Source organism: Paroedura picta, chromosome 1, assembly GCF_049243985.1.
Source record: "Paroedura picta isolate Pp20150507F chromosome 1, Ppicta_v3.0, whole genome shotgun sequence".
NCBI lineage: Eukaryota > Metazoa > Chordata > Lepidosauria > Squamata > Gekkonidae > Paroedura > Paroedura picta.
The window spans coordinates 70,769,991-70,796,510 of record NC_135369.1 but is presented as its reverse complement, the minus strand read 5'-3'; the positions used below and the strand labels follow the sequence as shown (position 1 = coordinate 70,796,510).

At 43.8% G+C, this 26,520-nt stretch overlaps 1 protein-coding gene across 2 annotated transcripts in view; it reads left to right on the top strand.

The window, feature by feature from the left end:
* Positions 1-26,520, top strand: part of ZFAND3 (zinc finger AN1-type containing 3) — a 215,353-nt gene that overhangs the window by 131,105 nt on the left and 57,728 nt on the right. For both annotated transcript variants that reach the window (XM_077342130.1, XM_077342124.1), the window contains one exon: positions 9,491-9,670. In XM_077342130.1, coding sequence (XP_077198245.1) covers positions 9,491-9,670 — 180 coding nt within the window. The remainder of the gene's footprint in view (positions 1-9,490; positions 9,671-26,520) is intronic.

Genomic DNA, 26,520 nt, shown 5'->3' with positions numbered 1-26,520 from the left:
AACACTTAACAACATGAACTTTGAATCTATTTGGAGCATAATTCCTGGGATTTTTTTGCATTTTCCCACAGATCTTTACCCAATAACTTTTGATCTTTTTACATGATCACCACATATGGAAATCCAAGCCAATGGCATCATGACATCTCCAACAAAACCCATCAAACTGGTCAGACATTCTACTTATGCTCATAGGGGGTCAGATATCACCTAAAGAAAATTTTGTATCAGTGAATGACATTTCATTAGTTTTATATTTTTACACCAGCTTCTACTTGTAAGAAAGTTTCCCACTGGTATGGAGACAGATGGGGCCAGCAGTAAATAGTAGGGTGTGAGCTGTGGATCACTGGCTTTGATCATTTTATTTCTGATATGTCTTTGTGATGTGATATGCAATGGGGTAGTAGGTGTGGAGAAATCAGAATTGGTATCAAGACAAAAAACCTAGGTCTTGATTCAGACTAGGAGACTGCATTCTCTTGAGCTTCATTATCAGTTACAATTCAGCATTCTTTTCTTCTAATCTTTCTTTGAAGACAACTGCTTCTAACCCCTTCATTTGGAAGGGAACTGCTATTCTTATGTCAGCAAGTGGAAGGTTAAACTATGCTCCCTCTGGTTTTCAAATGTGGTGGTTTCTAATGTCAGACATTTAGTCCTTGTCCTTGTCACAGAGACTGGCCTGTTTGTTCATGTAGATGTTGAAAGGGCATTGCTGGCATGTGATGGTGTTAGAGGACGAGCAGGAGTATGACTTTGAGATGGTATGGCTGGTATTGCTGGGTCCACTGATGGTGTTGCTAGGCTCTATATGAGAGCAAAGTTGGCAGCTTGATTAGTTTTAGGTTAGCAGGCTCTCTGTATAAAGACAAGATCAACTTTCCTGATATGTTTGTGTGAGGGAATATCACTATCCAGCAAGGGCTGTAAGTTGTTAATAATACATTGAACTGTTAATAATGCATTGAGCTGTATGTAATCACTTGTGGTCATTTTCTTTGGACTTGTCTTGTAGCAAGTTATCCCTGGGTATCATTCTGGTCGTTCCAGTCATCTTTCTCACCTTATTAGGAGGATATTGTAGTTGCAAAAAAGGTCTGCTGGAGATCCTTCAAGTGATTATCTCTGAGGGGTTGGAGCAGATATGACTATAGACTTGGCTATAGAACAGCCTTTTCCAGCCTTTTGACCATGGAGGTACACCTGAAATATTTTTCAGGCTGCGAGGTACAATGTAAGTGATGTCAGCTGGCCATGCCCTGATACATAAGTAAAAATAAAATATATAAAAATATTTAATCACCCCACCAGACTGTGCCTGCAATGCCCCATATGCAAATAAAATTAAAATATGCGTACCCCCACTCAAGACACCCCCGATGACCAACAGAAGACCCATTCAGCCAACTTACCACAGACGCAGGGGAAGAAGCAGTGCTGCTGCAGTAGTGGCTGCTGGGTCCATGCAGCTGCCATCTTAGAATTCCCCCATGCTGCAATATATCTCAGGGGTTCACAAGGTACACTGCTGTACTCTGGTACACTGGTTGGGAACCCTGCTATCGACAATGGATTACTTGATGTGTCTGGGGTAGTAGCTATATGCATGTAGATATATTTGCTGATCTGTTGGTTTCCAGTGTAATGTGATACTTATGTGTCTCCTGTGTATCTGTACTGATGTGTCTAGGAAGTTTATTTTCTGTGTAGAGTAATTCATAATTAATTGATGGTCGAATGGAAGTTGTTGAAAGGCAATTTCACCAGGGTGCATTCTAGCTGTATCTTTGTCTTTCATCTTTGTCTGGAACTAGAAATGGCAGGCACAGGATGGGGAGGCTCTCCCAAGCTGCAATTTTGAAAGACCCCACACTGCAATACCATTGAGGGGCCCTCACAGTATTATCTGGTACTTTGGTAACGTGGTTGGAAAATTTGGCTTATACCCCCAAAATCCTATTGATCTCTTAAGGTGCTACAGGACTAAAATCAAGCTGTTCTACTACAAACCAAACGAGCTACCCTCTGAGACTCAATTCTGATTGAATACTATTGAAAAATTAGACAACACTTAATTTTAATTGAGACTCCATAGGGTAGCCTAGAAAATTAATTAAAAAATAATAGACATGTGTTCTGAAATCTTGAAATTTTCTCTAGATATTCAAAAGGATATACTAGTGAAGGCTGTGAAGATGCTTGTTGGTACAAGAGGCACTAATTGATAGAGCGCTTTTAATTAAAACAATATGAAATCCTGCATGCTTTCTGATTGAAGCGTTCAAAGTAAATATGAAGCATAATTAAATTTCATATCAATCAGTAAACTTCCTTCAGAGTTCTTTTGAGCTATTAACATCATTGCACTAGACTTTCCTTTCTGATTGATTCCTAGATATTGTCTTTCTGTAGGGTATTCAAGCTTTTAAATTTCTATGAGAAGGTTTATTTATGTAAAATTAGATAGTTTTTAATAAATAATGTTCTAGGTAGAACTTTGTTTTCCAAATCTCCTTAGGAAAAAATTATAAAAAATCTAAATAGGTAAATCACTTTCTGTATTCAAATACAGAAAAACTATTCCAGTACTGTGAGTCTTCATCAGTTTGTGCATTAGCCCATTTTTAAATGTTAAAGACAGCTCTGTAGACATTATTAACTTATTGTATGTTTCAGTTCTTCATCATGGTCTCTACATCACACTAGTGGGAATTAAACCCATGGTGAGTCTCATTTAGAATCATATAGAGCTAGACTAAAAAGAATTCAGGGGTTTTGCATGAATTCTGTCTACCGCAGAAAGGAGAGCTCTCTATAAATGCTCGCAGTGCTACTCAGTTTTCTTTCACACCTGACACATAGCTTGGAACTTCTCTATTTTTCATTTTCAGTCTTGGGACTAGTTGATTTTGTACCCTTGTAGTCTTCCATAGAAGATTAGTTTCCTGGTGGTCATAGCCTCTGTAGGGAGGACTAATGGACTTCGTACATTATGATATGAGCCACTTTATTTGCCATTTCATCCCATCAAGGCTGTTCTCCATTATGAGAGTATGTGGGTTAGCATGAGTAGAACAAACAGTACACGTGCCGTTTAAAAGAGTATGCTCATACATATCCAGTGGAAGAGGACATGTACAGGCTTTACTCATTTGTGAGCCTGTATCTTATCCCTATCCCCTGTGGGGAGGGCAGGAGCAATTTTGTAACAATATTTCTTCTTTACCTTTACTATTTTGGACAAATTGCCATTTCGCTAGAGTTTCCACCAGCAATGTCCTTTTGTTTATGCGTTCAAAGTGTGCCTGATAGAGATGGGCATGAGCTGAACCACAAATCAAAATTCATCACAAATTTTGCTCTGTTCATGGTTCATGAGCCAAGTTCATGATGGGTCTTCTGTCAACATTCTCTGTTCCCCACAAATGTAGCAAAAATAGCTGTTTCACACTTTCTTGAGTAGTCCCCTCAAACATAAGTGCCTCCATGAGAAAGTGCGAAAAAATCCTGAACAATGGGGAACAGCTTAGAATCATAGAATCATAGAGTTGGAATCATAGAGTTAAACCTGTCCTCTGGGATCCTTACTCCCTTCCTTTCCCAGCGGGAGAGGCTCCATGTGAATGTATCAATCTTACTGTAAGTGTCCTTGCGGAGACAACTCAAAGTCTCAACAAAGCGCCAACTGCTTGATAAGATTCCGGGCCATCTGGCGGCTTGGGAACCCACTCTCCCCTGCCACCCTTTCTGCTCTCCCGCTGAAATACCTTCGCCCTCCTCCCTTATTTGGTGAGCCCTATAACTACCCCACCTGTTCCCCTTGTACTTTGTTATTATCAATATCTTTGCTTAGGAAGATCTTGGCATGCTTTAGCTTTCTGTGGACTTTGCCTAATAAAGCTCTTCTTAGAAATTTGCAACCGACTGTTGGATTTTGGATGTGCTTTCACTTGGGACTCCACAGGCTGGGCTCAGCCTGATTCCTGACATTGAGCATGCAATAGCTCTTGTTTGAGTAGCGCCCACCCTTCACATGTTCTCTTCCCTTCCAGCATTCTCGTCCATGGTATGACACTCAACATGTCTCTGAGTTTATTAAAGTTTGCCCTACGAAAATCCAACATCCGCATCTGGCTACAAGCTTCCTTGGCTCCCCATCTCAAAAGGAATTCTATGAGGACATGGTCACTTCCCCTTAGGGTCCCCACCTCCTTCACCTCATCCACCAACTCTTGTCTGTTGGTCAGTATTAAGTCCAGTATGGCTGAACCTCTTGTGGGTGATAAATGAAATTGTCAGCCAGGCAGTTCAGAAAGTTGCATGACTGAGGACGCTTCACAGAGTTTGTTTCCCAGCACACATCTGGGAAATTGAAGTCACCCATGATGACAAGGTCCCGCCGCTTGGATATTTTCTCAAGCTGCTCACAAAGTGCAGCATCCACATCCTCTCGTTGGTCAGGCGGTCGGTAGCAGACACCAACCACCACACTGTTTGTTTTCCCCTCGCTTATTTTCACCCAGATGCTTTCCACTGTAGATATGCTCTCCTTCACTAGAATTTCCTAACAGGTAAGCCCTTTCCTCACATCCAGTGGCACTCCTCCACCTCTTTGATCTATTCTGTTTTTCTGAACAGTTCATATCCATCCACCATTACATTCCAGTCATGAGAATCATTCCACCAAGTTTCTGTGATGCCTACTAGATCATACCTTTCCATCAGCATGAGAAGTTCCAGCTCTTCCTTCTTATTGCCCATGTTTCGGGCGTTAGTATAAAGGCATCTGAATCCTTTTACTTTTGATTCCCTATGAGCTGGCCTTGCCGGTTGATCGTTCTCCTTCCTTACACTCCCTATGTTGATCGTCTCCTTCCCCTTGTGGCTTCAGTTTAAAGCTCTCCTGATGAATCTCCCCAGGTTCCTGCCAAACACATTCTTCCCCAGCTTCGATAAGTGCAGTCCATCAGGTGCTAGTAGGCCTTCCTCAAGAAAGCCTATCCCATGGTCCCAGAAACCAAATATCTCCTGCCGGCACCAACTACACAGCCACTGATTCTCTTCCATTATCTTCCTCTCCCAACGCATTCCTCTTCCCTTGACACGCAAGATTGAAGAGAATACCACTTGTGCCCCCATTTGCTTGAGCTTCCTCCCCAGATCTTGATAGTCTTTTTTAGCGATGGTTTTCAGGGACATGTCATTCGTTCCCACATGGACCATCACAAATGGGTAGCGATCCATAGATTTGAGGAGTTTGGGCAGCCGTTCTGAAACGTCTTTAATTTTCGCCCTTGGCAAGCAACACACCTCTCGGGTTAGGAGGTCGGGCCCAGCCACATGGTGATCCATTCCTCTTAGCAGGGAGTCTCCAGTTACCAGTACTCTCCTTTTTTTTTCTTCTGAACTCCATTTCCTTCTATCCCAGTGGCCTCTTCTCTTTGTCTTAGACTTTGTTTTGGGACCTCTTCCCTCGTTGACCCTTGCACCTCCTCTGCAGGGGCCTGAAATCTATTCTGGAGCTCCAAAGGCCCCGAGAACCGTCTCGCTCTACGCCGTTGAGTCTTTTTCTGAACTGTCTGCAGAGGCTCCGTAGTGAGGTCAATATCCGTATCCTCTTCAGGACTGGTTGTATCCTCTGTATTCCGAGTTGCACGGCTCTGGTCTATGAATTCCTCCCCTTTCTTACTTTGGGTCAGAGTAATAATGCTGTCTTCTAATCCCCTAATCCTTTCCTCCAAAAGTCTTACCAGCTTACACTTGGGGCAGATGTAGTCCATCTTGTCTTCTGGGAGGAAGGCAATCATGTCACACTCACTGCAGATGATGGGATGAGTGTCTTGGAGGTCCATTGTAATTTCTAGGCAGTGCAAGTACTGGGGAAATATAATCTACTGATTCTAATTGCTCGGCCAAGAACCCCAGGCTAAGAGCCACAGGCCAAGAGCCCTTTGTCTCTCGCCCTTCGGCTCGCGCCAAAGGCTCACGCCTCTGGCGAGGAGCTGCCCTTTTTAATCCTCCCAGCAATCACCCAGCAATCACCTCACCCAGTCAGCATAATAGCCTCAACTGGTCAGCAGCAACACTCCCCAGTAGCTCTCTCCACGTGCTCTCAGTTGTCTGAGCTTGCTCCCCACTGCTCAGCTCTTTTTTGAGCTTTTTACATACCGTGTTTAAAAGCACTGCATTCCCTTTCAAACAGGCTTGCAGGGCCATGAACAGATACAAACCACATTTTCCCCACAGTCCAACTCCTGACATTGGAGGAAACTTTGGCACTCGATCCATACCAATCAGCCACAGGATGGAGATGGTGTTGGTTGCCTTGATGGATTATCTCTAATGCCAACTGGGTAAGGGCAGTTTGGGGGTCCTCGCATTTGAAGTGGTTGACCACAAATTGCCTGCTCACTGCCTCACTGGGGCTAGGATTCAGAGGACAACCGTGCAGTGGCTGCAGTCCTTTCTCTGGAACCAGACACAAAGGGTAGTGGTGGGGGAGGAGGTGTTACGTCCTTACCACTCCCTTGTGGAGTCCTGCAGGAAACAGTTCTCTCCCCCACTCTGTTTAATGTTTTTATGCGCTATCTTAATTAGTTGGTGCAAAGTTAATAAGCTGAGTTGTCACCAATATGCAGATAACACTCAGCTCTATCTCCTAATGGACAGCCGCCTAGATTCCCCCCCCCCCGCCCCATTACATTTATCAGATGTTTGGAAGCTATAGCTGAATGGTTGGAGCATTGTCGGCTGAATCTCAACCTCTCCAAGATGGAGGTCTTGTGGCTGGGCATGAAGGCTATGGATCAGGAAGCACACCTACCCATGCTGGCTGGGGTTCATCTTAACATCTTTCCCTTGGCTAGAAATCTGGGTATGAAACTCATTAGCAGGGCTGACACAGAGCTCCTTAGCAGGCAGGCAGCAGGCCGGGAGGCCCTCATCAGCAGGCCCAGCCTAGCAGGCCAGAAGGCCCTCATTAGCAAGCCCTCCACCACTTTGCCCAGGACTTCTCTCCTTACCTGCTGCTGGCTCCAGGCACTGAGGCGTCTGAGAGCAAAGAAGCTAGAGTCTAGGGCCAGTGAGCAGGAGCCACAGGGACAGGACCAATTAGGACAAAGCTGGCTGCACCCTGATTGGCCCTATTCCAACTTGGACAGCCAGACACATCCCACCCCCTAGGCTGTTTCAGAAATATATAGAAGAACAAAAATGGATAAGGATGGTCTTTCAACACTAGTATTCCTAAAACCCAAGTGTGATGGCACTAGTCTTAAATTACACATATTGAATGATTTTCCTCCTGGTGGTAAGATGACTTGGTTAAATACTGTTGTTAACTAGGACACAGGGGTTATCTTCCCATGTCAGTGTGAACAAATGCTACACACTTATTAGGGATTAGAAATCAAGCCCGCTGTATGGGAAATACAGCAGGCGCTAGCAGGTCTTCCCTGGCACCCAGGAAGTGCACCCACCGCCTCTGGGAGGTGGTGGGCGCGATTCCCAGGCGACAGGCCTTCCCCGCTGCCCAGAAAGTGCACTCGCCAGTTCTTTGAGCAAGCGGGTGCGCTTCCCAGGCGGCGGGCAAGGCTGTGGCCCCCCGGGCGACAGGCCTTTCCCTCCGTCTGGGAAGCATACCCGCCAGCTGTTTGAGCCGGCGGGCGTGCTTCCTGGGCAGCGGGCAAGGCCACGCCCCCCCTGGGAGACAGGCCTTTCCCACCATCTGGGAAGCGCACCCGCCGGCTCTTTGAGGTAGTGGGTGCTCTTCCCAGGTGGCGGGCAAGGCCATGCCTCCCTGGTCGACAGGCCTTTCCCGCACCCTGGGAAGCACACCCGCCAGCTCTTTGAGCTGGCAGGCATGCTTCCTGGGCGGCAGGGAAGTTCGCGCCCCCCCCCGGGCGACAGGCCTTTCCCACTGCCCGGGAAGTGCACCCACCAGCTCTTCAAGCTGGCAGGCGCACTTCCCAGGTGGCGGGGAAGGCACCCCTGCCCCGTGGTAGCTGAGGCCTCCCCCCACCTGCGTCCCGGCTTCCTGCTGACACCGGGGCCTAGGGGCCTACCTGGTGTGTCGGCGGCCAGTGCGGCAATGGCGGGCGTAGGCCAAAGGTGGCCCACGTTGGGGGTGGGCGGGTCAGGAGGCGCTTTGTGCCTCCCAACTGGTCAGTCCTGGCCCAAGGGGCCAATCGTTGCCCCCCGATCCTGGACAGCACCCACCCCCACAGCCCTTACTCCTTTATTTATACTGCATAGCGGTAAAGAAAGATAATTGAATATCTGGTAATTACTAGATATATGCTAAATGCTCTCCTGTTTTAATTTTTCTATTAAGTACTGCTTTTAGTGGCCAAAGTATTTTCTCCAAAATCTTAAATTGTAAGAATGTTTGCTGGCAATCTTCTTAGTTACTACTTCCCCTTTTCTGGTCTTACTTTCTTCCTTCATTACTGTGTCATTGCCATATCTAATTAGTCATGTGTATAATTTCACAACATTACAAAGCCAGATTTGGCAACATGATGGAAATTATTGGTGATAGCTAAGAAACTAGAGCGGGTTTTTTATACCCTGCTTTTCACTACCTAAAGGAGTCGCAAAGAGCTTGCCTTTCCTCACCTCACAGACACCTTGTGTGGTAGGTGAAGCTGAGAGACCTCTAAGAGAACTGCCATGAGAGAATTGTGACCAGCTGGCTACACATAGAGGAGTGGGGAGTCAACCTCTTTGGATTAGAGTCTGCTGTTGACAATGGGGCTTGCTTCCTAAATTCAACACATTGACAGTCAGTTGTAAATCATAAAATGGAGAAAATATTACCATATAATCAGTGAGATTTACCTGTACGTTAACATTACTGTGAGCAGATTCAAATGAGTAGCCGTGAATAAATCTTTGTTGGTCTTAAAGATGCTACTGGACTCTGATGTTATTACTGTGAGTAAATTAAGCCAGTTCTAAGTAAGGTCCAAAGCCTTTCGAACTGGTGACTTTTGCTTGCTTCTCAAAGACCGTTTACGCACTGGAGGTTTCATGCTGGGCTGCAGGCTGGAGTTTTAGTTGTGGCAGGTTGCCCCACCTCTTCCTGCACCCACATAGGGGAGTATTTGGCCCAGTGTGCCTCATCTTCCCCCAATTTGTGCTCCTGCATGAGAGCTGGGGCAGTGAAGTACGGTCCACTGAAACCACTGAAAAAAGCATTAAAGGAAAGGATTCTTAAGCACAAAAATACTCACAAAAATTGCCTCCCATTGTAGCTCTATTTTAATGGCTGGAAAACAATCTCTGCATATCTCTTGCCTTGCAAATCCAGAATATAGAACTTCATGGAGTGGCCATTAATTGCTTGCAACAATGGCACACTTTGCCTTCTAGAAATCATAAATAATATCTAACCTATAGTATATACTCTGCATATTGAAGAGTTTTGTGATCTCTCATGTTTTTGAGCATCTCATTATTCCATTTCCCCAATATTATGTCTTACTAGATTTTCAAAAGAAACAACCAGACGATGAATCCACTCCCAGCACAAGCAACATCCAATCGGATTTGTTCTCTGGAGAATCAAATAGTGATAACTGTAATACCTCACTATCTACGCAGACTGTTAACTCCAACCAGCAACTTTCGACAGAACTGAATGTAACTTCAACGAGCAAAGAGGAATGTAAGTGCACAGTCCCAAAGGAGGAGGTGAACAAACTGAATTTGGCTTTTTTTCCCTAGTGAATTTAGTTGCTGAGCCCTGGAGGAATGTAGCAGATTGTAAGTGAAAGCAGAGAACAAAAACAGTAATACATTAATCATAGGAAGATAAGAAGAAAGCTATTTCAGTATCAAGAATGGTCATGATTAATTGTTCTGAATTCAGTTTGACAACGATTTCTGTGAATCCCTATTACAATTATGCAGTACTATATGAAATGCAAGGTAACAACTGGGGAAGTCACTGGCAACCCACCCCGTATTGAGTCTGCCATGAAAACGCTAGAGGGCGACACCACAAGGGTCAGACATGGTCCATTTTATCACTGTATCACCATTATTTATAAAAATATTGGTGCATCGATTAGTAACTACATGGTATGCAATATAAGGATCATGTATGTTTTCTGGTAATAGTATAATTTCTGGATTCACAGATAGATTACCAGTATGATGATTGGCCGTTGTGGTCATTGTGATTTTTATGGCTATGCCTTATATTACCAGTTCCTAAACACGTTTAAATATAATGCAGTGTCTCTAAATAATATCTTTTATCACTACATATTCCTCAACTCTTATACAATCTTTAAACGTCCTGTGGCACCCCGCGGGGCACCACGGACTAAATAAAACAGTAAGGGCTCTCTGGGAGGAGTTAGGGCGGGCCCTGTCCGGGATAAAAACTCGGAGGGACGAATCAGGAGCTGCAAAGCGGCTCCTGATTGGTCCTTCCTAGTGTCCATCCAGGGCCAAGCCGCACGGCTCCCCATTGGCGGCTTGGCCCGGCCCCGCCAGGCCGCCCGGGGACTCTGCAAGTCCTCCGGACCCGCCATTCCTCCATCTTCGGAAAAGACCAGGGACGACGCGGTGTCCCTGCTCCTTTCCTACCCCCGGGGACCATGGCCATTGTGGGAAGACGACGTCGCCGCCCACCTTCTCCCGCCGCCCTGATACTGCGGGAGGCACTTCGTGCCTCCCAATCCGCCCCCAACCACTTTGGCCGTGTCCTCGGAGCCGCCGCCGCCATTTACTGCGCTCCTCTCGCTCACGCCGCTCTCCGCCCCGAAACCCAGGAGGGCCCCATGGACCCCTTGCCGCCGGGACAACGTCGCTGCCCGCCTTCTCCCACCACCCTCATAATGCGCGCCTCCCTTGCTGCCCCCCATTCGCCTCTCGCCCACGACGCTCCCCGCCCCGACGGCCAGGACGGCCCAACGGCCGCTCCCGTCCCCGTCACGCACCCACAAGCCACAGCCACAAACATGCCCCCTTGCACCCCCGCCGCACGCCTGGACGCCGCCTACCCAGCCACCCGCCGCCACAACGCCTTCATGCCGCTGCCAGCAGCCCCGCTTCCAGACATGCCGCCTCCCAGCTGCGACCCCAGGTCTACGCCAGCCGACCCCCACCACCCACCCCGCTCGCACGGAGCAACAACCTTGACAGCAGCCCTTGCCGCCCCTGCCATCGACGACGCCCGCACCAGCCTCTAGGTAGGACCGACACCAGCTGGCACGCTCCTCCACCCCTTCGGTCCGCCCGCTGAGCCCACACAACCACTGCTACCAACTGCCCAGCTTGCCTAGCGCCCGCTGTATTCGCACTACAGCGGGCTTATTTTCTAGTAACAAAATAATATTGTATATAAAATAAATTACATAATGAAAATATAAAATAACTTTTACCAGTTAATATTATCATACATTAGCATTTCTCTATGTTATTCTAAAAGTTTTTTATTTCTATTTTTAACTTCACAATATTAGTTCATGGATGGTTCTCCCTACTGATGGTTCCGCTCTTCATTCATTGAGTATACTGTCAGTTGACTAAAACTGTAACCAAATGCTTTCTGAGTTCTCAGGCATAACCTATGATTGTGGGCCATTGTTACTGCAAACTTCCTTCTGAATCCTATGCCATGCAAAAATCCCATTCAGGATGACAAAGCTGATTTGCTGGTAGTACTTGTCAGTGTATATATGTCTCAATATAGTCTGTCACTTTGTCTTTGGAATTCCATGTAAACAAATCACTGCCTTCTTTCTTTCTTTCTTTCTTTCTTTCTTTCTTTCTTTCTTTCTTTCTTTCTTTCTTTCTTTCTTTCTTTCTTTCTTTCTTTCTTTCTTTCTGTCTGTGTCTGTCTGTCTGTCTGTCTGTCTTTCTTTCCAATGCCTTCATGACGCTTCTGAATTTTCTGCAGCATTTCTCTGTGGATTCTAGTATATATCACAACTTTGCTGTCTGTAAATTTTGCTATCACTGAGTTCCAGTAATTCTAAAGGTAAAGGTAAAGGTATCCCCTGTGCAAGCACCGAGTCATGTCTGACCCTTGGGGTGACGCCCTCCAGCATTTTCATGGCAGACTCAATACGGGGTGGTTTGCCAGTGCCTTCCCCAGTCATTACCGTTTACCCCCCAGCAAGCTGGGTACTCATTTTACCGACCTCGGAAGGATGGAAGGCTGAGTCAACCTTGAGCCGGCTGCTGGGATTGAACCCCCAGCCTCATGGGCAAAGCTTTCAGACGGCTGCCTTACCACTCTGCGCCACAAGAGGCTCATTCCAGTAATTCTAGTAATCTCTTAATTTCAGATCACAGGTATCCTTAGTTTCTCTGATTTTTCAGATCAGTGTATTTTATGATAGTGAAGTAATGATCATATCCATATAAGCTGTCATTTCCTAAGCCTTTTCTGTTACCACAGTGGGGAGAACTGCCCTGCAAAGTATTCCATCAATGAAAAAATGTTTGCCTAGTTAGTACATATGTCACAGCCAAATCAAATTTCAGTCATTCAGTTATCCAGAATGTACAGTTATTAAGTAATTTGCTAAATATTGCTATAAGGGACATATGATCTTTTCCCACTGCGGCTGTGTTCATAAATGTATTGATTAAATCTTTTGCATACAGTTAAGTTACTTAACTATCTCAATCTGTGCTTAGCTGGATCAATGGGATGCATATGTCATTGGTTGCTAATGTACATTATCTTTTTATAAAAGCTCCACTCCCAATCCTGTTTTGAAGGATCTGCTGAAATGTTCATGGGTCAGTTTGGCATATAGAATCTGTAATACCAGCTCTTATATAAAGTGTTCCTTTAAGATGTTCCAGAATAGCTACTGTTCAATATATTATTCTGTTTTTCAGATTTTGTAATCAGCTTTGCGTTTCAATGGGAAAGGTGGACTGTGTATGATGTTAGTAAGAATAATACATCTCAACACCATTTATTTTCCTGTCCAAGAAGTCTCCTGTTGTGGACAATTTAAAGATAATTTTTCCAGTGTCATTTATTATTCCTCACCACTGAACATCTTTCTTTGACTGTGACAGTGGCATCTAGTCTATAGCCAGAATTTTCTTTATATCTGGTTTCACTCCTTCAGCAGAAATTGCCGTATTTGCCGGCGTATAAGACGACCCCCAACATTTCCACTCAAAATACAGTACTATGGGTCACTATGGGCAGCTATGTCTATCCCAACTGAAGTGCACCCAGCGTATAAGACGACCCCCCCCCCACTTGGAGGCATGTTTTTCAGGGGGGGAAAGTAGTCTTATACGCCAGCAAATACTGTATATATCCTACTAATTTCAGTTCTGTAATCCAAAACTATTTCTCCCAGTTCAGTTAACTTGTAACTTTTGTAGTATTCATGGCTTCCTGAACTCCTCATTCATGTTGTTTATTCACACCCCAAGCTATAACGCCATCTATAGATGCATCAGTGCTAAAGCATGGTGCATGATCTTGTGATAGAATTCTGGAACGAATACAATATTAAACTGCAAACATAGAAATCTATACTATCCAAATGAAATATCAAATGTACATAGTTATGAGCTGCCTTCTGTTTACTTCAATTGACAAAATCCTGAAGAAACATCCACCTTGCAATTTTGTACGTGATACTAACAGTGAAACTTCCCAGTACTGAGGTATTTGTTCCAAAGTAACCAGTAACACTGATTTGGGATGTTCTCCCTCTGAGGCCAGAAGGACATCCTAGTGGGTGTTTCCCACCTGTCTTTAAGGGAGGCAGGACAAAATTCCAACTTCTTGTCTCCTGGTGAAAATGCCCTCCTCCTTTCGTCTCTTTCCTGTCTCAAGAGGGACAGCAGTAAGACTAGGCATCTCTTCTGTCACTAGTTACTGAATTACCATTTTTCTGCTTCCTCATCTTTAATTCTTCATCCATTTTACTATAATCTATTTTTCCTAATATTACCTTCCCACTCCTGGTCATCTGCTACCTCAGATCAAGGACTGAGTAGGAAGGAGCATGAAGGCATTCCTGTGCTTTCCCCCTGGCAGCCATTTTATTTTTGGTTTAGGCAATGGCTGAAACAGCTCTTCTCTAGGCTTGCCTGAGAAATCAGCAACAGCCTCATGGCTTTATTTTGTACCTGCCAAGGTGGTAACAGCTGTGTGACTAATTATATTTTTTGCTTTTGTTTGTCTAGCGGCAGTAGCTGCACAACTCCATTTTTGTCTGAAAGTGGCGGTAGCCACACAACTTATTTTTCACTTTCGAAAGCAGCAGTAGCGGCTTGACTTTGTAGGGGACTGCAAAGCGGCAGTCCCCTACAACGTGATGGCTTTTCTCAGAGGAGGATCAACCAGTATATTGTCCCCGAGGGCCCAGTAGAGCCCAGGGGCGTGCCTGTGATAGCGATGACCAGTGACAGAGCTGATGAGGTGCTGAAGGGAAAGCAGAAGTAGCTGCAGCCATGATCTGCCCCTCTCCAAGAAAAGAAGACGGGAGATAAGCGGTTGCAAATCTCTTCCACACTGGCTGGCTCAGTGGCATCTGGGAATACCGAAAGTTCCAGGGCAAGCCATTCCAGCACTATGGGTCCCGCGAACACAGAGAGGCCCCAGACATCATGCAGCAGATTCCAGTGACAATTCTGGAAGGTGGTAACATAGCAGCTGCCCCAAGTCACTTTAATTTACCTCCGGAGTTTTTGCTTTTCATGCAGAATTCCGTGAGGGTTGAAATAGCTAATTTCTGTTCCCAATTAATTCCCCCTTTAAACGGACTTGACTATTCTAGATCATCTTCCCCAGTACCCATGTTCCACAGGGAAGGGGAACGTGGGCATGATCATTACCAGGGTCAGTGGCCTACAAAGGCAGCAGAAAAAAAAGAATAATGTGTTCCTATACACTCTGATTCCTCTAATGAGGATGCAGTGTCTAGAGATAGAGAAGAGGGAGAGTTAATTTCTCATGAAGATGAGATGGAAAATATTCAAGTTTCTCAACAAACGGCATGCTTATTTAATTCGAAAGACTTTCAATCTTTACTTACCAAGCGCCTTTCTCTTCTGGACCTGAAACAGGCCAATCCCCCTGAATCTGTGAAAGAGAATTGCAAGTATTATGGTCTGAAAGGCAGTGGGGATTTCCCCCCTAAACTTAAAACGCAAACCAACTTCCCTATGCCAGAATAATTTGAATGTAAGATCAATGAATGTCATAGAACCGGTACCCAGCAGGAGAGGGGCATGGGAATTTATCTCCTTTTCTTTACTGTGCCCGAGAGGAACGGAGACTGGAGGGCCATTTTGGATCTCAAGTTTGTATACAAGTACATCCTTCCATAACATTTCTAGATGGAAACACCAAGGTCTATCATGGAGGCCTTCCAACTCAACAAGTTCCTAACATCACTAGATCTTAAGTAGGCCTACTTCCATATACCAATACAGGTCCTACTCTTTGGCCTGTCACCAACCCCAAGTTTTTTTCAAAGGTGTTGGTGAACATGGTGGTCCTCCTTCACCAGGAGGGGCTCCACATTCATCCTTATCTTAACTATCTACTCCTCTGTGCTCCTTCCTGGGAACCATCACTCTTATCCATGCAATGAGTCATCCAAACCCTGGAGCACTTTGGCTTCATGGTGAACAGGGAGAAAAGTTCCTTGACTCCCACTCAAAGGCTGGAACACAATAGATACCAGCCGATTCTATTTTTTCCTCTCTCAGACCAAAACCTCAAAAAGTATTCTACAAGTTTTAGCAGCAATCAAGACCAAATGTTCCCTTCTTATGCAGCTCTCCAACCTCTTGGGCCTTTTGGTATTGAATGTAGAAGCAGTACAGTGGGGTCATGTCCATTCTCAATACCTCCCAATTGTGTTATGCTCATTTCAAAAGAAAATTTCCAGGAAATTAAATATCCCTGTTACCTAGCCAACTCCATTCAAGATCAGCCTCAAGTGGTGGACTTCCAAGTTCTACCTTTCACAGGGCAAGTCCTTTCTTATACAGCATTTTTTATAGTCATTCCTCATACAGATTTTTTACAGATGCCAGTCTTCTAGCCTGGGGTGTCCACCTGGAATTTTATCTAGCCCGGGACACTTGGTTACCATCAGAAGAGCGAATGCTCATAAACATCCTAGAACTTTGTCCTGCCTCCCTTGAAGAGAAGTGTGAAACACTTACCAGGATGTCCTCCTAACCTCAGAGGAGAAGGACATTTCCCAGTGAGTATCCAATGGTCTCTCTCAGTTTTGCTCTTAACTAACAAGATTGCTGCTCTTACTGAACAGTAGTATCCACTGTTTCATCTATCTGCATTGGCAAAATCTATTCCCTATCCCCAGATTTGCTTCTTGGGATCAGTTCTTCCAACAACTTTATTTGCAGGTACCACAAGATAACTTGGTCATTTCATGATCTTGGTCCTTTCACTGAATAGCTGCTTTGCTAGGCAAAGCTTTTCATCAGAAAATTTTCAGTGAGGAGTTTGGCTGTAAAGATATACAAAGGGGAGAACTTATTTTTAAAATACGTTTTCCTGTTCTAGGCTTCTATACACACACTAATGCATACTCCAAGATGATATATATTAGGCAGCCTAGCCAACAGCACATCTGAAAATATTACCTATAAAAATTCTTTATGACTTCCTGCTGGGATGGCTGTAAGTGAAACACAGTGGTTAGATTTATTTACAGTTCTAGCTATCTCTCTTCTCCCCCCACTAACACTAGTTCTCTAATGTAGCTCAGATTAGTGTCATTTATCAGAGCTAATTATACAGCAGATGGAGCTTTTCTGATTGATGATGGTCTCAATGTGGAAGGTTCTTACCCACAATGAAGAATGCCCAAACTTTAAATGTCTGTTTTGATTTTAATTTAAGGGTAGCTTTTCCCCATTATTTATTTTGTTTTGTAGAGAGTTCTATAATGTGAACACTGCTTTCATTATAGCATTGTTTCTTAAGATTGATATTTTTCAGTACAGTGTGATGATGTACAGCTGTGTGCTTTACTGAATGGATTTCCTTGTATTTAACTGAAAACTGATGTGGGAGATCATTAAGTTAATTCCTACCAAACTGTGAATAGATTAGACTGGTATCTGAAAAAATCAGATGACATCCCTTCATGACTTTTTTCCTCCCTTCAAAAATGACCCATCAAGGTGCTAGCCATTGTTAATAACCCTACATGATAAACAGACCATAAGTAAACCATTTTATTCATTATGCTACAATAAGGAACCATCATATTAATGGCATTGAACTGGAAGACTTTTAATATAATTTCTTGAAGGGGGAAAGGCCTATAATTGTATGTTGCAGCCATTGGATCTAAAAGGATATTTAATGTGATTGCATGCACTTCTGTAATTTTAGTAATCCTTATGTTGTACAGCCCCACATTGGGACTGCACTGATGCAGGCCAGCCATGGACAACAGTGTGCCCCCCTCACCCAGCTGATCTGGAGTTTCGGACTTGGGTATCATCAGTATGCAGATGACACCCAACTGTTTCTGTAAATGGACCACCACCCATCAACATCTCCAGACAATCTGGCCAGGTGTCCAGAGGCCGTGGCAGATTGGCTCGAGCAGAGTTGGCTGAAGTTGAATCCAGCCAAGATGAGGTCTTCTGGCTGGGTCATCACATAGAGAAACAGGTGACACAGCTCCCAGCACTTGAAGGGGTTGAATTAACAATATTATGTACTGTTAAGAATAGTTAAATAATTTTTGAGAAATCGTTGTTAATCAGTAAAATCTATCCAGTGTCTGTTAGGGTTCATAGCTTCTAATACAACTGTGGTTCACCTTCCTAAGTGGCATATAAGGAAGTTGCAATTCTGGTACTTGAAGGGCTGTCACATAGAGGATGAAGTAGAGTTGTTTTCTGTTGCCCCAGAGGGTCAGACCAGAACCAGTGGGTTGAAATTAATTCAAAAAAAAATTCGGCTAAACATCCAGAAGAAGTTCCTGACAGAGTAGTTCCTCAGTGGAACAGGTTTCCTCGGGAAGTGGTAGCTTCTCTTTCTTTGGAAGTTTTTAAGCAGAGGCTAGGTAGCCAACTGACAGAAATGCTGATTCTGTGAATTTAAGAAGATTGTAATTGGGTGGGCAGAAGGAATTATGTCGGTACTTGGCTCTTGGGGACCTTTCTTGCATCCCTAAGGAAATGCCAATTGCCACTTTGAGGTCTGGAGGCAAATTGCCTCCAGGGATTCTGGTTGTGTGGGGATGAAATTGGGTCCACTGTGGGTGGGCAAGTATTTATGATTTTCCTGAATACTGCAGAGGGTTGGACTAAATTACCCTAAATGTAACTTCCAACTCTATGATTCTATGAGACAGGAACCTTTTGTGTTTTGACACCCCCCTCCCAAGGTTACACTGACTGTTGATGCCTCCTTAGAGGGGTAGGGAATCAATGTCAGGGCAAGTCTGTCCTAAGGGAGGTATCCCTTGTCTCCAGGTAATCTATTTACACATGAATATTCTGGAACTTCATTCTATCATATTTGCCCTAACTTCCTTCTCAGGTGTCATGAAGGGAACGCAAGTATTAATCCAGATGAACAATGCCACAACTATGCTCTATCTGAACATGTAAGGAGGTACAGCTTCAGAAAAGCTTTGCCAAGAGGCAATCACAGTATGGAAAGAGGCTCATCAGAGCCATTCAAATAGCTGGAGTCCTGAATACCAAGGCCAATAATCTCAGCAAAGTACATCACTCTAATTAAGATTGGTGCCTCCAGGAAGAGATGCCTAATCAAAATCTTCAGAATCTAAGGTTTTCCTCAGGTGGATCTATTTGCTTGTTCCAGCAAGGCTCCATTGTTCTGTGCCCTGGCACGGAGAACCAGCTTCCCTGGTGAATGCATTTAAGATCTCTTGTAATAGAAATTCTACACTTTCCCTCCATTTTGTCCAGTTGCTGATTTTATACTGAGAAGTAATGCCGTTTCCAGCATTGTTCCTGAAAGTAGCCAAATATGAATCTTCATGTCAGATAGGCCAGATACAAGTCTGTCACACATAAACCTTTATTCAAAGTATGTGGTTAGAGAACATTTTTTCCTCCTTTTTTGTGTGTGTGGGGGTTCCTTAAGAATTTCATTTAGGGGGGGGGAGTCCCTTAAGTAGCTCTTAAAGTGAAAATGATACAAAGTCATTCTTTCCTTCATTTGATCATACTTAAGATTATTTCTCACACCATACTCCGAGTTTATCATTGTTGTCCTGCAAAACATCATTTAACATCATCGGCACTCGATCCATATCAGTCTGGCTTCCGCCCTGGCCACGGGGTGGAGACGGTGTTGGTCGCTTTGCTGGATGATCTCCGTCGCCAGCTGGATAGAGGCGGGTCAGCCGTGCTGGTCCTTCTGGATCTGTCGGCTGCTTTCGACACCGTGGACCATGAGATATTGGGCCACCGCCTCGCCGGTACGGGGATACGGGGTACAGCCTTGCGCTGGATACGCTCCTTCCTCCAAAACCGGACCCAGAGGGCTGCAGTGGGGGATGAGCTCTCGTGCCCTTATGGACTCCCTTGTGGGGTCCCACAGGGCGCGGTTCTCTCCCCCACACTATTTAACATCTTCATGCGCCCTCTGGCCCAGCTGGTACGGAGTTTTGGGTTGCGCTGCCATCAGTACGCTGATGACACCCAGCTCTATCTCCTCATGGACGGCCACCCAGACTCCCCCCCGGAACCATTCGCCAGATGTTTGGAAGCAGTGACAGAATGGTTTGAGCAGAGCCGCCTGAAACTCAACCCCTCCAAGACGGAGGTCCTGTGGCTGGGAAGTAGGGGGCGGGAACAGGAAGCGCATTTACCCACCCTGGCAGGGGCGCATCTTACCATCGCGTCCCAGGCCAGAAACTTGGGTGTGACCACTGATGCCTCCCTGACTATGGAGGCGCAGGTCAGGATAGTAGCCGGCCAGGCATTTTTCCATCTTCGCCAAGCCCGGCTACTAGCGCCCTACCTGTCCCCCGAACACCTGGCCACTGTGATCCATGCAACGGTCACCTCCAGATTAGATTTCTGTAACTCGCTCTACGCGGGCCTATCCCTGTCTCTGATCCGGAAACTCCAGCTGGTACAAAATGCAGCCGCTAGGGTCCTCACCGGCACACCTTGGAGGGCCCACATCCAGCCTGTGCTGAGGCAGCTGCACTGGTTACCAATTGCTGTCCGGATCCGGTTCAAGGTTCTGGTTTTAACCTTTAAGGTTTTACGCGGGCTGGGACCCACATACCTGAGGGACCGCCTAGTGCCCTATGCCCCCCGCAGGGCTCTGCGCTCTGTGAGTGAGAATCTTCTGGTCGTTCCCGGCCCTAGGGAAGCACGCCTAGCCTCAACCAGGGCCAGGGCCTTTTCGGTCCTGGCCCCCACCTGGTGGAATGAGCTCCCGGGTGAGCTGCAGGCCCTGCGGGACCCTTTAACGTTCCGCAGGGCCTGCAAGACGGAGCTCTTCTGCCAGGTCTATGGTTGAGGCTGGGGCTGCCGGGGTACATCGACTGCTCTCCCCCGGGCTTCTTGAACATCGTTGACCTCCTTCTCCTCCACCCCCCCCCCTTTTTTAGGAATGGGGGTAGGAAGGGGATCTTATTATTAGTGCTGCCATGTTGTGACATTTTAAAGTCTTTTAATGGGAGTTTTAATGGGTTTTTTAAGACATTGTAACCCGCCGCGAGCCATTTGGGAGTGGCGGGAAATAAATCGAAATAATAATAATAATAATAATAATAATAATAATAATAATAATAATAATAATAATAATAATAATAATAATAATTGCTGTTGATGTACATTCTTTTAGGTTCAGTTGTTTACAATTCAAATATGGCTTTCTGTTATTTCCTTTCCTATTTCTCAGCTATTCCCTGTTTTTCAGGGCATGTTGACATTAATGTTTTCACCAACTCTGGAATACGTTTACGTTGTATTGTCTTCAGGTGATTTGTTGGGCTTCCAAGCAGGTTACTAGCCTGTAAAACTTTGATCTTACAGATAGAAGAGAAGGAGCTGAAATATTTTCTGTCCTAAGCACTCCTCCGGAATGTGCTTATTAGAGTATGAAAGTCTTGTGTACTTTATTAAAAGGTCATGCCATCTACTAGAACAATTTCATTTAGTCTGAGCCTTTCATCCCCTTCTCAGTGGCTGTCACATTGTTTTGCTTTTTTCTGTGCAATTGCAGCTAGAAGCTGACATGGTGCAGGTTTAAGTAAAATCTAAATTGTAATATGACATGAAAAACGTCAGTGTGAATAATATGGCTTTGGCAGATGGTTCAGAGTATTTCTCTACTCTGTACTTCAGTGGACATTTTACATTAATATGCGTTTAACTATTTCCTAAACTCTTCAATTTGGTCAATAGTACTATTAAAATATTAAAATATCTAGTCATGCATCCATTAATAAAACATACAATTAGACTTGCCTATAGTGGTGTATTTGTTTAGTTGTAAGTGGAAAATATTGTTAAAGTTGCCTAGAATGTTCACCTGAATACACAGTGTCTGTCCCAATGTTGTGCTTTTCTGTCTTAATGCTTGTAATGGAAGATACCACTTAAGCCACTGAACATACTTAGCTCTTTAGCAGTGGTGAGTCTTCAGCTCTTTTAAAATTTATACTCAAGGTGGAGCGTGCTCACTGCAAAGTCTGGCTGAAGATGTTTGTGAAAAGGAAAAAAAAGTTTTGACAGCCCACCCCCAGTTATCCTGCAGAGTTTCAAACACTTTTCATGCACAGGTGTGAGAAAGATTCAGGTATGTAGCCATATTTGTTTCAATCAAAGGAACAAAGTTTGAATCCTGTGGCAACTAAGGCCAATAAAGTTGTGAATGGGAGCAAATTCATATTCATAGCAGCAAGCATGCTTTTCAGTTTTATCATCATTGTTCCATGTTGGCGTCTGAAAGTGTAAAGAAAGTCAGTACTACATGTCCAAACTCTAAAGGATGTGTTAACACCATGGGGGAGCACCATCGTGCGTGAGTTCCTGATTTTTTTTTTTTGGTGGAGGGGGGATGTTGTTTCATACACTGGTTGTGTGGGGATGAAATTCACAAGGAACACTGTTGTACAGAAAGTATTAATTGGATCTTACAGAGATAATCTGTACCTTTGCTCCCTACATAAAGAAAGATAAATCTAACTGGAAATTTTTCAAAAGCTAGGAATAGGCTAAAAACAAAATGCTGAAGAAACAAGAGGATGAGGTGTTGGGTTAAAAAGATAGCGGTTTGAATTCTGAGTATCTCATACCAAAATTCCTTTAGAAGACAATTTTAACTACCTTGAGAGATACAGTGTGTTTCTTCATAAAAGACAATGGTCTAAAAACTAGGAAATTATTCATGATTCAGCTAACCTTGACAGCCATTCCATTCATATCTTGGGCATCTACCGTATATACTCACATATAAGCAGTCCGGCATATAAGCCGAGGCACCTAATTTTACCACAAAATTTGGGCAAACTTATTGACTTGCATAAAAGCCAAGGGTTGGAAATGGTCCATCATCACAAGCTCTCCCATCCAGCCTCCTCCCCAACAAATACAGAAAAGTCAAGAGTATGAATAGCTGCTGGTTTTTGAACCCCGCTTTTTCATTAACCAAAGGAGTCTCAAAGCAGCTTACAATTGCCTTTTCTTCCTCTCTTGATGCCAGGCATCCTGAGAGAGCTCTGACAGAACTGCTCTGTGAGAACAGATTTGGCAGGAGAACCAAACAGTGCTCTCCAGGTCAGCAAACCAGAGCAGAACAACAGTACCCGAAGTCGGCAACAAGTACAACAGCTACCAAACTGGGAGAATGGACAACTCTAACTGCAATTGCAGTGCCCCCCCCCAGAACAAAACACTGAAATAAAGAACTGTAATACTGAACACTGAAAGAAAGAACTGTATAGATCAACTTTTAAAAGAAACACAACCCCAAGAAGAAAAGGCAAACAATGCTGCCAAAGCACCCGAACCCCCCCCCCACACCCACAGAAACCAAAATAATAGTTTTGAAGAAGTGATTAAGAAGAGGAAGAAGTGAAGGCAAAAGGGAAAAAGTCACAGTTTCTCAGTCAAACCATTGATATCCTACAAGCTGCCAGAGCAAGCTCAGCCTGCAGTACACATTTGCAAAAGGCAATGCAACGATTGACTAGAGCAGGCTTTTATTTCAATTACCATATATACCCGCATATAAGCTGAAGAGGGCTTTTTCAGTGTGAAAAAAGGTGCTGAAAAACTAGGCTTATATACAAGTATATAGGGTACATAAGTCTAATCAGGTGGTAGCTGTGTTGGTCTTAAAAAGCAGAACAAAATTTGAGTCCGGGGGGCACCTTCAAGACCAATTAAATTTTATTTAAATTATAAGGTTTTGTGTGCAAGCACACGTGTATCCTAAGAAGTGTGTTTGCACACAGAATCATAGAGTTGGAAGGGGCCATACAGGCCATCTGGTCCTGCTCCCTGCTCAATGTAGGATCAGCCTAAAGCATCCATGATAAGTATCTGTCTACTCACTGCTTAAATACTGAGGGAGAGCTCACCACCTCCTTAGGCAGCACATTCTACTGCTGAACTACTCGGAATTTTTCCTGATATCTACCCAGTGCCCATCTGCATGTAGTTTAAAGCCATTACTGCGGGTCCTATCCTGCCCACAGGAACTGCTCCCTGCCCTTCTCTGACATCCTTTCAGATACTTAAAGACAACAATAATGTCCCCTCTTAACCTCCTCTTCTCCAAGCTGAACATTCCCAGGTCCCTCAGCATTTCCTCATAAGGCTTGGTCTCCAGGCCCAGGATCATTCTCGTCGCTTTTATGAAGTGAGGCCTCCAGAACTATATGCAGTGCTCCAGGTGCTGTCTAACCAATGTATTGTACAGTGGGACTTATGGCATCTTGTGATTTTGATGTGATGCCTTTGTTGATACAGCCCAAGATTGCATTTTCCTTCTGTACTGCCACATCACAATTATCTGCTCATACACTGCTCTGAGATGATGGATTCAAGAAGGGTGGCCTATTAAATAACAAATAAATAATAAATTTCGCTTATTTTCCACAAGTATCAGAAGGTCTCATTCACATACATTGCTACCCAGAAGTGTATCTCCCTTCCAGTATACATGCATTCCATTTTTATGACCCAGATATAGAACTCTGTAGTTCTCTTTATTGAATTGCATCTTGTTCTCATTTGCTCACTTTTCCAGCTTGTTCAGATCTTGTTGAACTCTATCGCTATCTTTTGTGGTGTTCACTATTCCTCAAAAGCTGATACCTTGAATAAAACTTTGTTGGTCTTAAGGGTACCACTGGATTCAAACATTGTTCTACATAAATCTAGACATAGTAAGGTAAAGGTATCCCCTGTGCAAGCACCGAGTCATGTCTGACCCTTGGGGTGACGCTCTCTAGCGTTTTCTTGGCAGACTCAATACGGGGTGGTTTGCCAGTGCCTTCCCCAGTCATTACCGTTTACCCCCCAGCAAGCAAGCTGGGTGCTCATTTTACCGACCTCGGAAGGATGGAAGGCTGAGTCAACCTTGAGCCGGCTGCTGGGATTGAACTCCCAGCCTCATGGGCAGACAGATTCAGACAGCAAGTCGCTGCCTTACCACTCTGCGCCACAAGAGGCTCTTTCTAGACATAGTAGTGGTTACTAAATGGAAGGTGACTATGAGAATTCAGTTAATTTTACTGTTTTTCAGGGCATAGTGTTTGTATTTTATGCCCCCATACAACATTTTAAAATAGGGACCTTGTTTTAAGTAAGGAAGCATTGTCTTGAAGTTATAGATGGAAATAGGTAGTGCAAAACAAATTGTGTTGACAGAGCTGCCTTGATCTTAGTACCCTCCTTTAATATAATCTGATTCTTCACAGGAAGCAAATGCAATAGGGAAGCTCATTGGAAAAATAGCATTGACAATGAAAGCTTAATCAATTAATTAAATTAATGATAGCATAAACCAGATGCAGAATCATATGCAAATAAGTAGTTTTCATATATAGAAAGAGAGAGCACTATCTCTGCAGACTTCTATCACTGACTAACGTCTCTCTGATTTTTACTTTTTAAGTGTCTGTAGTTCCAATTCAGGGCTCTTTTGAAACTTGATTTTATGTAGATAAATTATGCATGTCTCTTCCAATTAAACATGTTCATGGCTAGATCAGGGTTTAGGCAACATTCCTAAAATGCTAGTCCCTGCATTATGTGGCTATCCTAAGTTCATGAAAAATTCTTGTGTTTCTAGCTCTGAAGGTCGTTCCAAGCTGATCACAAAAATCATTTTTGAAGCATTGCATTGCACATGTTTAGGCAACTCCTTTCTTAGAATGGGCACATTCCATGGTGTTTGGCATTAGTGTCTCAAGCAATAATAGCCACAATCACAGAAAGTATTCATAGAAGAGTTGTTACCACTTTGTTTACAAAGGTGTTACTTTATCCTTTCTCTGAAGGTATTCAGTTCAGTCTTCTGGTAATTGTCGGGGATCTTTAAGTAACCCAGGCTGAGCTTTCAGTAGGGGACAGGTTTCTACAGAAATTTCTACTTTAATTTTTTCCAGAGAGGAAACTAAGATAAATTAGGGTAAGGACTTTGTGCTATCTTGTACTATCAACAAATATCTGTTGAAGATCTAGATCTTTCAGAACAGTTTTAGCTTCTACAAAGAAGTTCTGCTTTTACTTCTCCAACATTTGTAAGCAAGGTTTTCCAAAATCATGTATTCTCAAGAAAGTGCTAGAATTTAAGTAGAAATAAACAAAGGGATAACTTTTTTTTTCCCCCTTGCGCTTAGTTTCAGTTTTCTAAGTATATCAGACTTTGTATATTTGTTAGCATTAATACAATAATAAAAATAAATAATTGCTTTATAAACCTACTTATAAAAATATAATATGGAAGAAAATAGTATTCATGGAATTTTATATCAGTGTATTTGCATATGCTTTACTTCTAATTTAAATGCCCAGCACTGTTTATATGAATGTGAGATTTAGTATAACAGTATGTTTAATCTTGCAAAGGGAAAATCATCAAGGAGATTATGATGTGAGTGAAATTGACAAGGTATTTAATAAAGGATGATGCATTTCTAATTAGTCCACATACAAAGCCTGTAGTTTGAAATTAATTGTAGTGTTATGTAAATGTCATGTTAATTAAGAGAGAATGTTGGAAGTACAATAAATCTACAAAAAGTTACCTATTTTGTTAATATCTATGCAAAATTACAAGAGAGGTTGGTAGCAAAATTATTATTGACCTACATCATCTTTTAGCTTACTGTATGACAACTTATTTTTGTAATTAATGTAGACTTCCTTTTCATGCTTGCATTTAAGAACTGCTCTCACAGCAGTATACAAAGAGTAAATTTGTGCTGAATTCTGTGCATGGTATCAGCATTCATGCTACTGCTTTAGCATATGATACCCCCAGCTGGCAGTTGTCACACATGGATTCCAAACCACAAT